Source organism: Aspergillus eucalypticola (assembly GCF_003184535.1).
Source record: "Aspergillus eucalypticola CBS 122712 chromosome Unknown BO83scaffold_11, whole genome shotgun sequence".
Lineage (NCBI taxonomy): Eukaryota > Fungi > Ascomycota > Eurotiomycetes > Eurotiales > Aspergillaceae > Aspergillus > Aspergillus eucalypticola.
This window is the reverse complement of record NW_020290285.1, coordinates 942,071-955,669: the sequence shown is the minus strand read 5'-3', so window position 1 is coordinate 955,669 and position 13,599 is coordinate 942,071. Positions and strand designations below refer to the sequence as shown.

General features: G+C 51.7%; 5 protein-coding genes across 5 annotated transcripts; 3 read left to right on the top strand and 2 right to left on the bottom strand.

The window, feature by feature from the left end:
- Positions 1–175: 175 nt before the first annotated feature.
- On the top strand, positions 176–1,205 carry BO83DRAFT_378291 (seipin co-factor family protein). Its single transcript, XM_025531211.1, has one exon. The coding sequence runs from the start codon at positions 391–393 to the stop codon at positions 1,069–1,071; it is 681 nt and encodes a 226-aa protein (XP_025388685.1). The 5' UTR covers positions 176–390; the 3' UTR covers positions 1,072–1,205.
- Positions 1,206–1,953: 748 nt separating this feature from the next.
- BO83DRAFT_408087 (metabolite transport protein) lies at positions 1,954–3,887 on the top strand. Its single transcript, XM_025534016.1, has 3 exons — positions 1,954–2,319; positions 2,414–2,785; positions 2,885–3,887. The coding sequence occupies exons 1-3, from the start codon at positions 2,194–2,196 to the stop codon at positions 3,806–3,808; spliced, it is 1,422 nt and encodes a 473-aa protein (XP_025388684.1). The 5' UTR covers positions 1,954–2,193; the 3' UTR covers positions 3,809–3,887.
- Positions 3,888–5,007: 1,120 nt separating this feature from the next.
- BO83DRAFT_337530 (amino acid transporter) lies at positions 5,008–7,158 on the top strand. The gene is made up of 5 exons (XM_025528477.1): positions 5,008–5,384; positions 5,453–5,561; positions 5,626–5,741; positions 5,825–6,067; positions 6,127–7,158. Exons 1-5 carry the CDS (start codon positions 5,267–5,269, stop codon positions 6,948–6,950), a joined length of 1,410 nt encoding a protein of 469 aa, XP_025388683.1. The 5' UTR covers positions 5,008–5,266; the 3' UTR covers positions 6,951–7,158.
- A 47-nt stretch (positions 7,159–7,205) lies between these two features.
- Positions 7,206–8,684, bottom strand: BO83DRAFT_444857 (pectinesterase precursor; the record flags this gene model as incomplete). Its single annotated transcript, XM_025536521.1, has 5 exons — positions 8,421–8,684; positions 8,245–8,352; positions 7,787–8,178; positions 7,668–7,732; positions 7,206–7,612 (listed from the first exon to the last, which is right to left on the bottom strand). Exons 1-5 carry the CDS (start codon positions 8,580–8,582, stop codon positions 7,206–7,208), a joined length of 1,134 nt encoding a protein of 377 aa, XP_025388682.1. The 5' UTR covers positions 8,583–8,684.
- A 762-nt stretch (positions 8,685–9,446) lies between these two features.
- On the bottom strand, positions 9,447–11,398 carry BO83DRAFT_360475 (sugar porter family MFS transporter; the record flags this gene model as incomplete). Its single annotated transcript, XM_025529405.1, has 8 exons — positions 9,447–9,652; positions 9,703–9,833; positions 9,889–10,276; positions 10,332–10,573; positions 10,625–10,873; positions 10,920–11,175; positions 11,228–11,279; positions 11,330–11,398. 8 exons carry the CDS (start codon positions 11,396–11,398, stop codon positions 9,447–9,449), a joined length of 1,593 nt encoding a protein of 530 aa, XP_025388681.1.
- Between the last annotated feature and the right edge of the window lie 2,201 nt (positions 11,399–13,599).

Below are 13,599 nucleotides of genomic sequence, written 5' to 3'. Positions count from 1 at the left end.
ACCAACTATCCCCGAGGATGTGCTGCAGGAGAGCAGTGACGTCACAGCCGAAGGGAAGCCTTGTCCTAATGGAGGGTGAAACTATGCGATGAGAAGCAGGAGGTAAAAGAGGTACCAGATACCAGATGGACAGAGTTTAGAGTTCTGCAGCGACGACTGTCAGTCGGTTGTGTCAGTCCATCCGTCAGGGCAACCCTGGATTCCCCCGCCCTATACGTCATTGCTTCGCTACTCTTCCTGCTCCCCCTTCAGATGAACTAACTATCTGTCCTCAAAGCTCCCTATGTAATCTTTCTCCCTCTTTCGATTCTCTTGATAATTGAATTCCATCTAAACTTCTCTTCTCCCTGACCTGCTGGCTCTCGCTTTGCCATCTCCAACATCTCCGCCATGTCTCTCAGTTCCGCGACCGGCAACCTGGCTGGCCGTCCGCCCAAGTTGACCAATGACCTCAAATCCACCGTCCAGCAAACCCAAGACACCACTACGCAAACAGCCACTCACTTGTCCGACTCGGTCCTCCCTGGTGAATTTCCTGGCGATTCGGATCATATCCATGATGCGCAGCGCGACGACACCAACAACGGACCCGTGCTGGCGCCTCTCCAGCAGTGGTGTCGCCAGTCCCTCCCCCGTCTACTCGATCGCTTCGAGGCTCATCTCGCCGGACTGCTTTCCTGGATCCTACCAGCACCACGCCAGGCCTGGCTGTACGATGAGGCCGCGCGCCGTCCCGCCAGCACCACCTTTCTCATCTGCCAGGCCATCTGCTGCGGTGTGCCCTTACTCGTCTTTCTCGCGGGGGTCTTTGTCTTCGCTGCGGTCGCCATTCTTCTCTGGGCGATACTGTCGGTTCTCATCCTGGGGCCGGTGCTTCTGGTGGCCAGCATGATGGGTGTGTCGCTGTGGGGTTGGGGTTGGTTGCTGTATGGCCTCGTCAAGTGGATCGATGAAAAATACCTGGGCGGGTTGATCTCTCGGTTCTGGCTATCGCGCATGCCATCGCCGGAGGGTCAGGATCAGCAGTCGGCAGAAGGACAGGATGGAACCCAAGAGAAGAAAGCACAGTAAGGTGATAATGATGCTGAATGCTCCTCATTCCGTTTGATGATTATTCATGGTTATCTTAATGCTCGAATTTGTCAGTTCTTCTTGTATCTATAGTCGGTTAGTTCTAATTCAGATTGTATATATATCTTGAAGTAGTAGCTCCTTCAGGATGTCCTTGAAGTGCACATCCGTAGCCGTTGACTGTATCAAATAGTACATAGTAGTATATGCGATATGATTGTCGTAAATAAACATCCGAGTCTCTGACTACTAAGTGAGCAGTACTACTACTACCAAATTGTTATAATGGATGTTAGTAATGAGTTGTTCCTGTCTAGCTCAGAATCTCCGAAGCAATTCCGCTGACACACACAATCTCGGCTACTGCGGTCAATTTTATTTATTTTTATATTTTCTAGCCTGAGGTGACAAGAGTCTGGAATCATGGCTCACCGGCGAGGCCCAGCACGCCCCCCTCTTTCTTTTCTTTTTCTTCTATCCTTTCACGCACTAACTTCCACACTACAAAGTAGTTCAGCCCTCTCTAGATATTCACTGGATACTAGTTGGGCACCTTACGTACCGACCCACGGCAAGTGGGTCATCCAACAGGGTCCAACAAGACTTTTTCATTTCTGCTTCTTTCACGGCCCCCTCGTCTTCTTTACAGCCTCTACGTTGGTTCTTCTTCATCGTAAGTGTTGGAATTAGGTATTGCAAGCGGTGATGGACATACCGGTGATATGATATCAGCAATTTGGGGAAAGGAGCAATAGGAAAGTAAGTGGGGGAATGGATCATCCTCTCCTCTCCTCCATCTGGCTTCGGGGATCGACCATGGTTAGTCATTGGCCAGTAGTCAACCATTCTTTTCCTTCTCCTCTCCCCGCGGAGATTGAATGGCCTGAGCAGAGAAGAATGCTTAATTCCATCTAATCGGCCAACCAGAGCATCCGACATTATCGGAACTGGGTCTGCTCTACTATCTGTTTTATCTGATGATAGTCGTTTCGCGGCCGGTGCCGGGGCCTGTTATAGGGCTCCCGTCAAAGCTTCCCCTCAACTTAAATTTCTGCCCTGTCCCTACCCTCCAGGGGCACCAGTTTGATCCCTCCGCAAAGTCAGTCTGCAAAAACACCCCCGATGCGCGAAAGCACGTCCGACAAGAGGGCGGCAGAAACGGTGGTGGCCGACCAGGAGGTGGAAAATGGTTCGCCGGCAGCCTACCGTCCCACGCGTTGGCAGAGCAATTTGACCATCCTGAGCTGCGTGAGTCAAAGCCGATGAACTTCCATTTTCCTCTCTTCCCTTCCCCGACTAAGTTTTTTTCGGAGAACGCGTCGCTAACCAATTTGTCTGACAGTATATCGCCAATTTCAGTGATGGCTTTCAAAACCAATTGGCCAACCCCACCAATGTCATCTTCAAGAAGCTGCTGGGCAAATCCGGCTACCCATCGGAGATGCAGACGCGCATCAGCAATTCCCTACTCATCGGTGCTATCTTGGGAGTGGTTGTGCTGGGATACGTCTCCGACATGGCCTCCCGACGCGCCGGTCTCCTCTTCACCTCGGGCCTGGTCACCATTTCCACGCTGATGGCCACACTGGCCCTGCAGGTGCATCCCTCTTACAACATGCTCTGGTACTTTGTCATCGTCCGTGGCATCTGTGGGTTTGGCGTGGGCGGAGAATACCCTCCCAGTGCTGCGGCCGGTCTGGAAGAATCCGACGATGTATGTTTCCCATTCCTTTCTCCCCTGCCAGCGCACTAGGAAGCAGACCATGATGAAGAACTTCAAGAATGTGCAGCTAAGCAGAATATCTGTATGCAGTTCAAGCGCCGCTACCGAGGCCCCGTCTTCGTCTCCTTCACCACGCTAATGGCCACCACTGCCTCTCCCATTTTGATGATCATCTACCTGATCTGCCTCAAGGCCACCGACAACAACCTGCCCGTCACCTTTCATGCCATCTACAGCATTGCCACCATCTTGCCCGCCATCATCATGGTCTTGCGGTTTTTCATGACCGACTCGACCTTGTATCACCATTCCAACTTCAAGCGCCAGCGGAAGCCCGCCCGATTCTATTGGGTACTGGTGCGCCGCTACTGGAAGCGCCTCTTCACCACCTCGCTGGCCTTCTTCCTCTACGACTTCATTAACTTCCCAAACAGCATCATGTCGAGCACCATCATCTCCTCGCTCGTCAAGGATGGCAACATCCAGACTACCGCCATCTGGCAAGTCATTCTGGCTGCGCTGCCCGTCCCCGGCGTCATCGTCGGCGCCTGGCTGACCAACTCGATCGGACGCCGGTACACCGGAATGGCCGGATTCGCGGGCTACGTGGTCCTGGGCTTCATCATCGGTGGCACCTACGCCAAGCTCTCTCAGCATATTGCGGCCTTTGTGGTGCTCTACGGACTGCTGCAAGCTTTTGGACACATGGGGCCGGGCGCTACGATCGGCCTCATCTCCACCGAATCCTTCCCCACCGCCATGCGCGGCATGGGATACAGTGTAGCTACGGCTTTCGGTCGCACGGGAGCGGCGGTGGGCACGCAGTGTTTTACACCCTTGCAGGATGCCGCGGGAGATAGCGCCACATTTTACCTTCTCGGTGGCGTGGCGATTCTGGGCATGATTGTGTACTGGTTTCTGCCGGAAAGCGGGAAGTTGGATCTGGAGAAGGAGGATCGCGAGCTGGAAGAGTATCTGGCTGGGCATGGGTTCGTGATGGAGAAGAAATACTAATCTATACTTACAGGTATATATGTCTGTATAGACAGCGTTTATATCTGAAATGTGAAATGACAACGATCATGACAGCGCTATGGACTTCACCTATCCTAGCTTGGATGTTTTAACCTCCTATGTTCCTTTAGAAGTGATTCCATGCCAATCTTTCTTTCAGCCAGACCCAGGTGGATAGCTGTGTTCTCAAGAGTCCGCTCGTTCAGGTAGGTCTGCTGGGCGCCTCCTTTCCATGCCCATATCCATCGTAGCCACTACACGTTCAGCCCGTTTTCGGTAGGGTGAAAGGTATCATCGGAGGTCAACTGACGGCGCTTGTTGATGGTCCTTACGGATTTGCAGGCTAGGTAGGGCATGTAGCACCCCAGCCCAGTTGATAGTCAGCAGCAGAAGATGGCCGCGCAACATGACTGAGGGAATTGGCCAGGATAAAGCTGGTCCCTGTGCGATCTCACCAGCTCTTCTCCTCCTCCTTCAACTTTGCGCTACCGGTACAACGCATTGTGAGAGGGATTTGTGATGTAGTACTGGTAACACGTTTCGCATGCGACACGATGAGACCCTGTCATTTATGATTCGATATAACCTCGAGGGTGCCTGATCACCACTGTGCAGCTAAGAAGCAATCAGATATTCAGCTAAGCTACAAGCCGAAGATGGGATTGGGTGCACTATTCAGCGACTGCGTGCAGTACCATATTTATCTAACCACGTGTCGCATTTCTTCGATTGAGTTTCCGGCGATAATTCACCGGTCGGACCGTCGGTTACTTTCTTCACGAATGAGCAGAGTGAGAAGTATTGGTCATGGTGAGATGTGACCAAGGAGACTGCCGACACTTATTGGTCACTGCCATCTCAGTCACTCCGAGCCTTTCCGAAAATGGTGAGTGCAATCGAGAGAACATTATGACAAAACAAGTTCATTCCAGAAGATCCAATAAAATGTTGTGCTGGGAGTGGGAAGTTCTCTAAAGAACCCGATGGATGCAATTCACGCCATTCCCAGCCCGCAGCAGCCATGGTGATGACATGCGACCGGGACGATCGAAATAGTTTAGTAGCGAGCAGGATAGGTCAAGACGGGCTGACACGCGACCCACACGCGGGGAGACGATAAGCCAGACAGAATACATTGTAGATAAACTAGATAAACTAACGCGATAGCTATACGATCCAGCCAGCAATCAAAGCAATGAAAATGTTCTCCCTCGCCATTTTGGGGCTTATCACGCCATATCCACTTCCGCCTCGCCTGCCAATCAAACCTTCGATATCCTCAAACTATCCCTACCAGATTCTTCTCTCTTGTCTCTCTTCCTCTCTCTTGACCCTTTGTTTCATTTGATAAATTAAATACTTCTTCTGCTGCAGGGCTCGTCGATCCTTGCATTCCGATCGAGTCAACTTCCCACTAGAATCTGCTAGTTGGTTTCCAGCAGTTCTCCCCCTGCACCCATGACAGCTCCTCCGATGTATCGCCAGGAGAAGCTGGAACAGGCGCCCACTGATGTGGCCGAGCTGACATCCGATGAGTCCACTTCCACCGAGATCTGGAATGCGTTGGTGACCGAAGGTAAGCTGCAACTCAATTCGACATCTTTGGGAAGACCGAGACTAACTTGCTGGGATGGCGGGATGTAGACCATCAACATGAGATTCAACTCCGAACCATGTCCTGGCAAAAGGCCGCCTGGTTGCTTGCCGGAGACCAAGTCTGTCTGGCTATCATGGCTCAATCCTGGTCACTCTCGTAAGTCAACAGAGATTTTCGTCTATTGGCCCGCGAACTGACCATCATCATTGGGTCCCCTCAGCGTACTTGGATGGGTACCCGGCATCATTACCATGGTTGTGTCCGGCGCTCTCTTCTGGGTCACTTCCCTCACCATGCACAAGTACATCATGAAGCACCCGCAAATCAAAAACATTTGTCAGTAACTCCTCTCTCCATCTCCCCTATGACCCCTGTGATGGAATATTAAGGCTGACTCGAGTTTGTCTTCCCCGGAACAGGTGACTTTGGCTACTATGTCTTCGGCAAAAGCCAAACGGCATACATCTTTTCCGGCTTCATGTTGCTGGCTAACAACATCCTGCTAATTGGTTTCCATATCCTGACTGGAGCCAAGGTGCTGGATACTTTGTCTGATCACTCTCTGTGTACCGTGACCTTCTCCGCGATCGTGATGGTCATGGGCATCGTTCTGTCCGCTCCACGAACCCTGCATCATGTCTCCTTCATGTCGATGTTTTCGGGTAAGTTATGATCCACTCCACCGCAATGTCTACACCCTGTATTTCGCTAACAATGTCAGCGGCCTGCATGGGTATTGCCATCCTGTTGTTCCTTATTTTCGCGGGCATTGAGAAGTCACCCCTGGATTATCCGACCGATGGACCTGTGCGAACATACGCCTTCCCTTTGCCTGGCACCAGCTGGGTGGATTGCATGAATGCCGTCCTGAACATCACCTTCCTCTGGGTGCCCCAGATTCTCTTCCCCACCTTCATCGCCGAGATGGAGCATCCGGAGGACTTCCCCAAGTCACTGGCGGTCCTGGCTACCATTTCCACCATCCTCTTCATCATGCCGCCCGCCATCGGCTTTCACTATCTGGGCCAATACGCCACTGCACCCGCCTTTGGCAGTCTGGGCCTCGTCGTGTACAGGAAGGCCTCATTCGGTTTTGTTATCGTGCCCACGCTGGTCATCGGCGCCATCTACGCCAACGTCACCGCCAAATTCATCTATTCCCATCTGTTGGGCACCTCCAGACACGCGCACAGCAACACCGTCGTGGGCTGGGGCGTCTGGGCCCTGGTCATGATTGGCATCTGGGTGGTGGGATTCATCTTCTCCGAGGTCATCCCCAGCATGGGCGACTTTCTCTCGTTGCTGGGTGCCGCCTTTGACTCCTTTTTCGGCTTCATCTTCTTCGCGGTAGCCTACTGGCATCTCTACCGGGGGAAGCTTTTTGTGGGACTCGGGCGCACGGCAATGACCCTACTGCATGCCTTCGTCATGGCTTGTGGCTTGTTTCTGTTGGGACCGGGATTGTATGCGGCGGTAGAGGCCATCATCACGGATTACTCGGGATCGGTTTCCCCGGCGTTCAGTTGTGCCAGTCTGGGGATCTGATGAGCGCTGTGGTTCTTCTTTCTTACTCCTTGTATTGATTGCTCGATGCGTTAGCATGCTGCGCTGAGGTTGTTATGATCATGACTCTCTCACGATTCTCGAGATTTATAGATATTGCTTCCCTAATATTAGCCTGAGGGGCTGTTCCTTCTGTCAGCGCAACGGAGCTGGGCGTCTAACACGATATAGAAGAGATGTTATATTAAATCGGGGATGGGTATTGAAACAAATGATGCAAGCCGGTACCCGATCAAGTTACTCTCCCGCAGATAGCTTAAACGTCTGGTGGATGCCGACCTGGTTTCCATGATACCAGGCTTCCCCCTCCGGGTTCAGTATCTCCTGGCTGCTATTGGCGTCACTCCGTGGGCTCCCAGCCATCGGCGAGGAAACCGTGGTGACGGTCAGATGATCCATCTGGCCGGGAACGAGATCAGGACGCCAATATCGGGGATCGCGCATGCTCTTCTTCGAGGCCTCTCCCGTCCAGCTGGAGAGTGCGTAGGGGCCATCGCTGGCCTGTTTGCCCGGAACCCGACGATCTTGGCTGCTGGTGTTTTCGAGGAACCAGCGGCATAGAGCGCGTAAAGTGACGAGGCTGCCAGCCGTAATGCCAAGTCCGGTCTCAATGATGGACCAAATAGCGATTTGGTATGTGGAATCTGCGTCGCGTGAGAAAATAAGCATTATGCCAGGAGGCGTGGGGCGGTCACTTACAGAGGAAATCGGTGTCGCCATAGTGATGAAGAAAGGGAAGTCGAATGATGACAGCAACACTCGCACTGGAACTGGGTTAGGACGTCACGACTAGAGCATCTCAACGAACAGACACATACATGGCTCCGAGGCTGAGAATCACGCCCAGTGCGACCTTAGTGCGACCGTTCATCTGCAGTCGCCAGATCAAAAACACGGGCAAAATGCCCAAAGTGAGGTCGCAGAAGATGGTGATGGCGCTGTACAAGTAAGCAATGGCTAGCAGGGTCCCGATCGACAGGCAGGTTCCCGAATGAGTGGGTTCCAGACGCAACCAGAAGTATGAGACAGGGTGGCAGTCGAAGAGCAAGACCAGCCAAAACATCAAGCCGATGGCTGTGACAACTCCGATGATGATCCACAGAATGATACGATGCGCTTGGCGTACTGTCAATCGCAGCAAAGCGAGCGCGATGGACACTTTGGCGACAGCGGAGGCCCAGAGATATAACATCTGGCCCAGCCACCACCACTACAGTTCTCCACCTTAGCATAAGAGATTGCATGCAGACAAGTGAAGGAGACGGATTTCTCTTACCAGCATGGCTTTCTCTATTGTCTTAACACTGGTGAAGTCCACCATCTTGTGACCCACTCCGGTTTTTGCTCCAATCATGCAGCAGACATTAAGGAAGATGAAGAGCACCTGTCAAAAAGTTAATTATCTTTCGGTTCCTCCAGCATCATACATAACACCTGTCAAGGCGACCGTACCAAAGCAACAATCATCAGCGCGTCGTCCCATCCGAATGCCCGCACCAAGTGTACACGGACAAACGTGCGCAAAGCAACTGCAACCGTGCCTATCCCCATCATCACCGTCGCAACGACGAAGATGGCGAGGCTGCGGCCCACCAAGGGCAGCGACTCACTCATCCTGAACCACGCAAGATGTTTGGTGGATGCAACTCGGGGACGGGGAAGAAGTCAAAGTGTTGCGGTGCACTGAGGGAATGTCGCGACTTTTCATTGCGGTGGGCATTTGGCCCGTGGGCCCGACTGAATAAAAGCTGGAAAAAGCTGCTGTTTCAGCCACGCGGGTCCGGCTGTTGATGTTCACAAGGAAAGCCATGATGGTTGAAGAGTCGTAGCGAACCAGTGGAGCTGTTTGCGCCTAGGGGCAGCGTCCCTGACTCTCGGTCGCACCTCAGCTGCACAGGTTAGGAAGGCCATGGCTCTGGGCAGGCCCACCAGAACTGTATGCGAGATTGGCACTGACTCGGTGTTTTGGGGCTGGAACCAATGCGATGGGAGGATGGTGGTGCCAATGCGGGCGAGATCGATGCTAGCGGCCCTCGCTACCAAACACTCGTCGCCAACCCCAAGCCCGGCACTCCGGTTCATCCGGAGGACAGTTTAAATTTAGTGTATAATCTATCATCAGGAGTTGATGGAAGGAAGATCTTGATTACTATAATAAACACCACGTGGAGGCCTCATCTCTTCGGTCTCCCGTCCAACAGTTCGTCAGAGCGTGCACAGGGAGAGAGCACAGAGCCCGATGAAGCTATTGACAACCGGCGCCCTTTTTGGATACAGAAATAGAATGGGAGACCCACAGGATGACGGCGATTAACATATCAACATTTATTACTATACTGTCATGCGGAAACCTCTACTGATCGAGCACCATCTAGCGCCAACTATTTACGATCGATAATCTCCGTCCCCCATTCATCGCGTCGACGATCCCTTCCTCCATCCCTTCTGTCTCCCTCCCAGTCATCCAAACAAGGTGTCTCACTCCACGTGGCTCACCGAGGCCGCGCTGCTATCCTTTGACGCATCTGGACCTGCTTGGGCATTCTTCTGTCGCTCGTACTCTGCCTCCTCGCGCTGCCGGTATCGCCAGGGACGCTGCGTGGACACTGCGTCTGGATCCCGCGTAACCACCAACGGTGGGTTCGAGCGATAGTAGTCGTCCAGATCTTCCAGAGTCCGATTTGCTGCACCGAGTAAGTGAAGGGTGATTAAGAGGGAGATATGATCGACTCACCAGTCTCGGGGTAGAAGAAGTAGAAGATGGGCAGAGAGGCCGCGTTGGTGACTGTCCAGACGATCCAGAACCGCCAGCCAATCTGCTGGATGCCAATTGGTGTGATTTCAACAATGGCAAAATTGGTGATCCTATCGCATGCTCAGCCGCCGTAAATAATCCGCACCAACTGCAAGCTACACCTACCAGTTTGTCGCTGTCGACACGGCTGCACCCTTCGTCCGCATGGGCAGCGAGTTAATCTCGGTCGGATACAGCCAGGGCACCCCCAACATTCCAATGCCGAACGCGATATAATAGAGGAAGAAAAACGCGACCGAAGCAGTCGCGTATCGTGTGTCTATTTCGGCAAAGCGGAGCAGAATGGTGATCACCAAGAAGCAGACGAACTGCCCGAAGGTGGAGAGCAGCATGAGACCACGTCGGCCAAATCGCTCAACCATCGTGACAGCCACGCTGGCAAACACGAAATACACCGTCGCATTGCATGCGCTGAGCAGTCGCGACATGCTGTTGGAAAGGCCGACCGAGTTGATGAGCACTAGCGGCAGATAGTACGACATGATGTTGATCCCTAGGTGCAGTTAGGTCGACCATTCGAAAACATTGTATAACAACAACTATCATACCCTGAAACTGCTGCAGCGCCTGGGAGCCGGCCCCCAGCAGCAACCGTCGCAAGGTTTTGGTATCGTTGGTAGACCGGCCAGTCAACAGATCCCGCCAGGGTACCGCATTTTCTCGCTCATACTGGATACTATAGACGATCTCGCGATGCTGCGTTGCCACATAGGGATCATCTTTTGGCTTAGCCTCAATGCTCGAAATGACGTGTAAAGCCTCGTCCGTGCGGCCGTGGCATAGCAACCATCTGGTCATGTCAGTGAACTAACATGAAAAGGTCTCTGTGGTGCGCACATACCGCGGAGACTCGGGCAGCCAAGGAACCGTGGCAGCGAGAACGAAGATGAAGAAAAACTGGAGGGCAATCGGAAGTCTCCAGGCCAGAGCTCCGCCGTGGAACGAAAGCCCGTAGTTGATCCAGTTGACGAGCATGAAGCCTCCAACATTCAAGGCCATCTCCAAAATGACCAGTCGGCCTCGCCAGGAGACCTGAGCAGTCTCGGTCTGCCAAATGGGTGCTGTGGAGGTGTTGATGCCGTTTCCAATTCTGCAGCTGTCAGCGAACGCCATACCACATGTATGTTCTCTCTGACCCTAGGATGGTTCGGCCAACAAACATCTGAGCGAGATGGTACGAGCTCGCCTGCAGAATGGTGCCCACCGCCATAATGGCTGTTCCGATCAAAATCGACTTTTTCCGACCGAGTTGTTCCGAGATGGCAAAGGCGCAGAGGGCCCCGAGAAAGCAGCCGACGTCGTAGATGGCTGTGACGGTCGACAGAGTGGAAGTCTTTGACGGCCCGACCAAATCGTGGACCTCGAGAAAGTTCTGGGTAACAACCACGCCACCTGCCACGCATCAGATTATGGGATCTGGGAAGTCATTGCCGAGAAGACGTACTAAAGACCCCTTGGTCATACCCGAACAGGGTCATATCCGTAGCACAAGCAACCTAGACAGTCAGTTCTGGGCACTAGCTCTTTGCATACGCTGATCTTGTACCGTAATCCAAAAGGTGAGCCATCCTCCGACAAGCCCAAAGTAGGGCTTCCTTGCAATTAAGTCAGTCATTGTGGGCTCAGTATAGATATATTGGCCAGACTGAATCAGGGTGAGGGGGGTGCGCATACTCTTATAAGACGCAGACGCCTCACCCCAAGTCAACAGCGCGGGGGTGGGGTACCAGCGTGGGGGTTGATGCTTCATTCAACAAGGCTGCATTTGGTGCATGCACTTGCCCTAGGGCTTAGAATTGATGACGAGGGTGGCAACTCTATGGTTACGTTACATCCGATAGCTGTTGGGGAGAGCAGTCAGGGCTTCTTAGTTTCTGCCGGAAATGGCGTCATAATAATGGTTGATAGTCATACACATCCTCTTGTTAATAGCCGAGGAATAATGTGGTTAAGCTTCATCCCCCACGCTGGGTTATCTCAGTGGAAAGGAGGGTTGGGCAAAGAGGGAGTGAGAATGAATGCAGATGAAAATCCGGGGGGCATGAGAGAAATGCGGGGAAGATAAGATCTCGGAGAAAGCGCGTCGATCTTTTTTCCTGTTCAGCCTGTCAGCTTGCTTCTCCCCATCTGTCCAGTCTTCTAAGTTTAGAGGATCCTGATGGCTTTGTCGCACATTGGTCGGCGCATTCCTTTCGGCAACGCTGAAACGTTGCTATCCCGTGCATTCTTCAACAGGCGCTGCCAGATCTCTTCTACGACATCAGATGCTATTAACGTCGGGTCCATTACCTCCTTTTGCGCTCCCTGTAGAAGACTTAATACAAAGGAGAGGCTCATATACGTGATTATTGCGTCCGATCTTCATGGCTATAACACCATATCGCCGAGAGTGAACTCAGAAGCCCTGGCTGGATGGCTAAGAATGTGGAGGAATCTTGTTCGCGAGCCTTAAATGATTTATTAACGTAGACATGACTCAAGCTCGGCAATTGCTCCGAGTCACTTGTGGGCTGCTCTATGTTAAGTCCCTAGTATTTTATTGCCTTTGCTCTGCCATGGTGCAGTTTTATACCTACTTTTACTGCTCTCTCTCGCCCCTCTTTTTTTCTCATATTCTGAATACTACTCCCTTTTACTATGAGGTAGTCTAGCGCAACGCTTATCTTCGCGGACGCTGCTGGTGACCCGAGCGGAACCAATCGCTCTATCGCTTCATCGAAGCCAGTACCGCTATGAATGGCACAAATGCTAGGGATAGTACATGGGTACTAAATCCACTGAGCATTCTGACCTGCACATTATGGAAAGGGACAACTCATAAAGACAGTTCACGATGTGGCAGCCACTGCATCAGCTGCTGTAGCGGCATATTGGCTATATATCTTGGCCCAGACGGCATCCTTTTTCTCAAGGTGCGGGCATTTCAGGTATCAGGGATTCTCGAGATACCGAGTATAAGGACCTAATGTGATGCAGGACACTGAGGGATTCTCATCCCTTTCTGTTAGCCTGATTCTGCAAGGCACTGTGATACTGTGATACACCATGTCAGGTATCTGTAGAGTGCAACTCCTATCCTTCATGTCATACCAGAAGAATACTAATATAGCCTTTTTTTAACTCAAAGGTACTACATCTTTTGAGAGAAGGCTGCCCAGTGCTTCATCTGAGGTGCTCAAGTAGCTCCTGGCTTCCTCGAATAGCATATCATGTTCTTGTTCATTCACACACACACACACATATATATATATATATATATTTTCCTGTCCCACCTTTTCATTCTAGAGTGGAAGAACAAGAAAAGAAAAGAAAAGAAGATAAGAAAGAATATAACCTGAAGAAATAGTACAAGAATAACAAAGAAGACGGCTACGGTGATTATGATGGCGACGAGGAAAAAAAAAAAAAAAAAAAAAAAAAAAAAAGCGCAACAAGTTTTGAAACTAAACAGTATACTTGGGATGTTATGAAGACTGACGCAATGTGCTCTCTCCGCAAAGATGAGAAGTGGATGAGTTCAGCCTAAAGACTAGATTCACAAATCATATCGTATCGTATAATCAGGGGGACATGCCTCGGTATAGCAGCATCCATAAGAGCCAGGCGAAATTATTGAGTCCTTCGGAATTAATAACTGCTCGAATCTCCAAACCCAAGGAAGAGAGGAGTGGCTTGGCAAAGAAGCTGATTTTTCTCCCTTCCTCAAAAATTCTCCACCTCCCCAGGCTTATCGGGAAGCGATCAGCTCGTGTTTTAATTTGCGTGCGTGCAAGCGTGCAATTTCCCTACATCTCATTCGGCGCGGATCGGGTGGAG

Bases quoted from the DNA above. Each gene is read 5' to 3' on its own strand.
- BO83DRAFT_408087 (XM_025534016.1), top strand. From the start codon at position 2,194: ATGCGCGAAAGCACGTCCGACAAGAGGGCGGCAGAAACGGTGGTGGCC. The intron at 2,320-2,413 runs GTGAGTCAAAGC...TTTGTCTGACAG, and splicing joins ATTTGACCATCCTGAGCTGC to TATATCGCCAATTTCAGTGA. The intron at 2,786-2,884 runs GTATGTTTCCCA...ATCTGTATGCAG, and splicing joins GTCTGGAAGAATCCGACGAT to TTCAAGCGCCGCTACCGAGG.
- BO83DRAFT_337530 (XM_025528477.1), top strand. From the start codon at position 5,267: ATGACAGCTCCTCCGATGTATCGCCAGGAGAAGCTGGAACAGGCGCCC. The intron at 5,385-5,452 runs GTAAGCTGCAAC...GGCGGGATGTAG, and splicing joins GAATGCGTTGGTGACCGAAG to ACCATCAACATGAGATTCAA. The intron at 5,742-5,824 runs GTCAGTAACTCC...TCCCCGGAACAG, and splicing joins CCCGCAAATCAAAAACATTT to GTGACTTTGGCTACTATGTC.
- BO83DRAFT_378291 (XM_025531211.1), top strand. From the start codon at position 391: ATGTCTCTCAGTTCCGCGACCGGCAACCTGGCTGGCCGTCCGCCCAAG.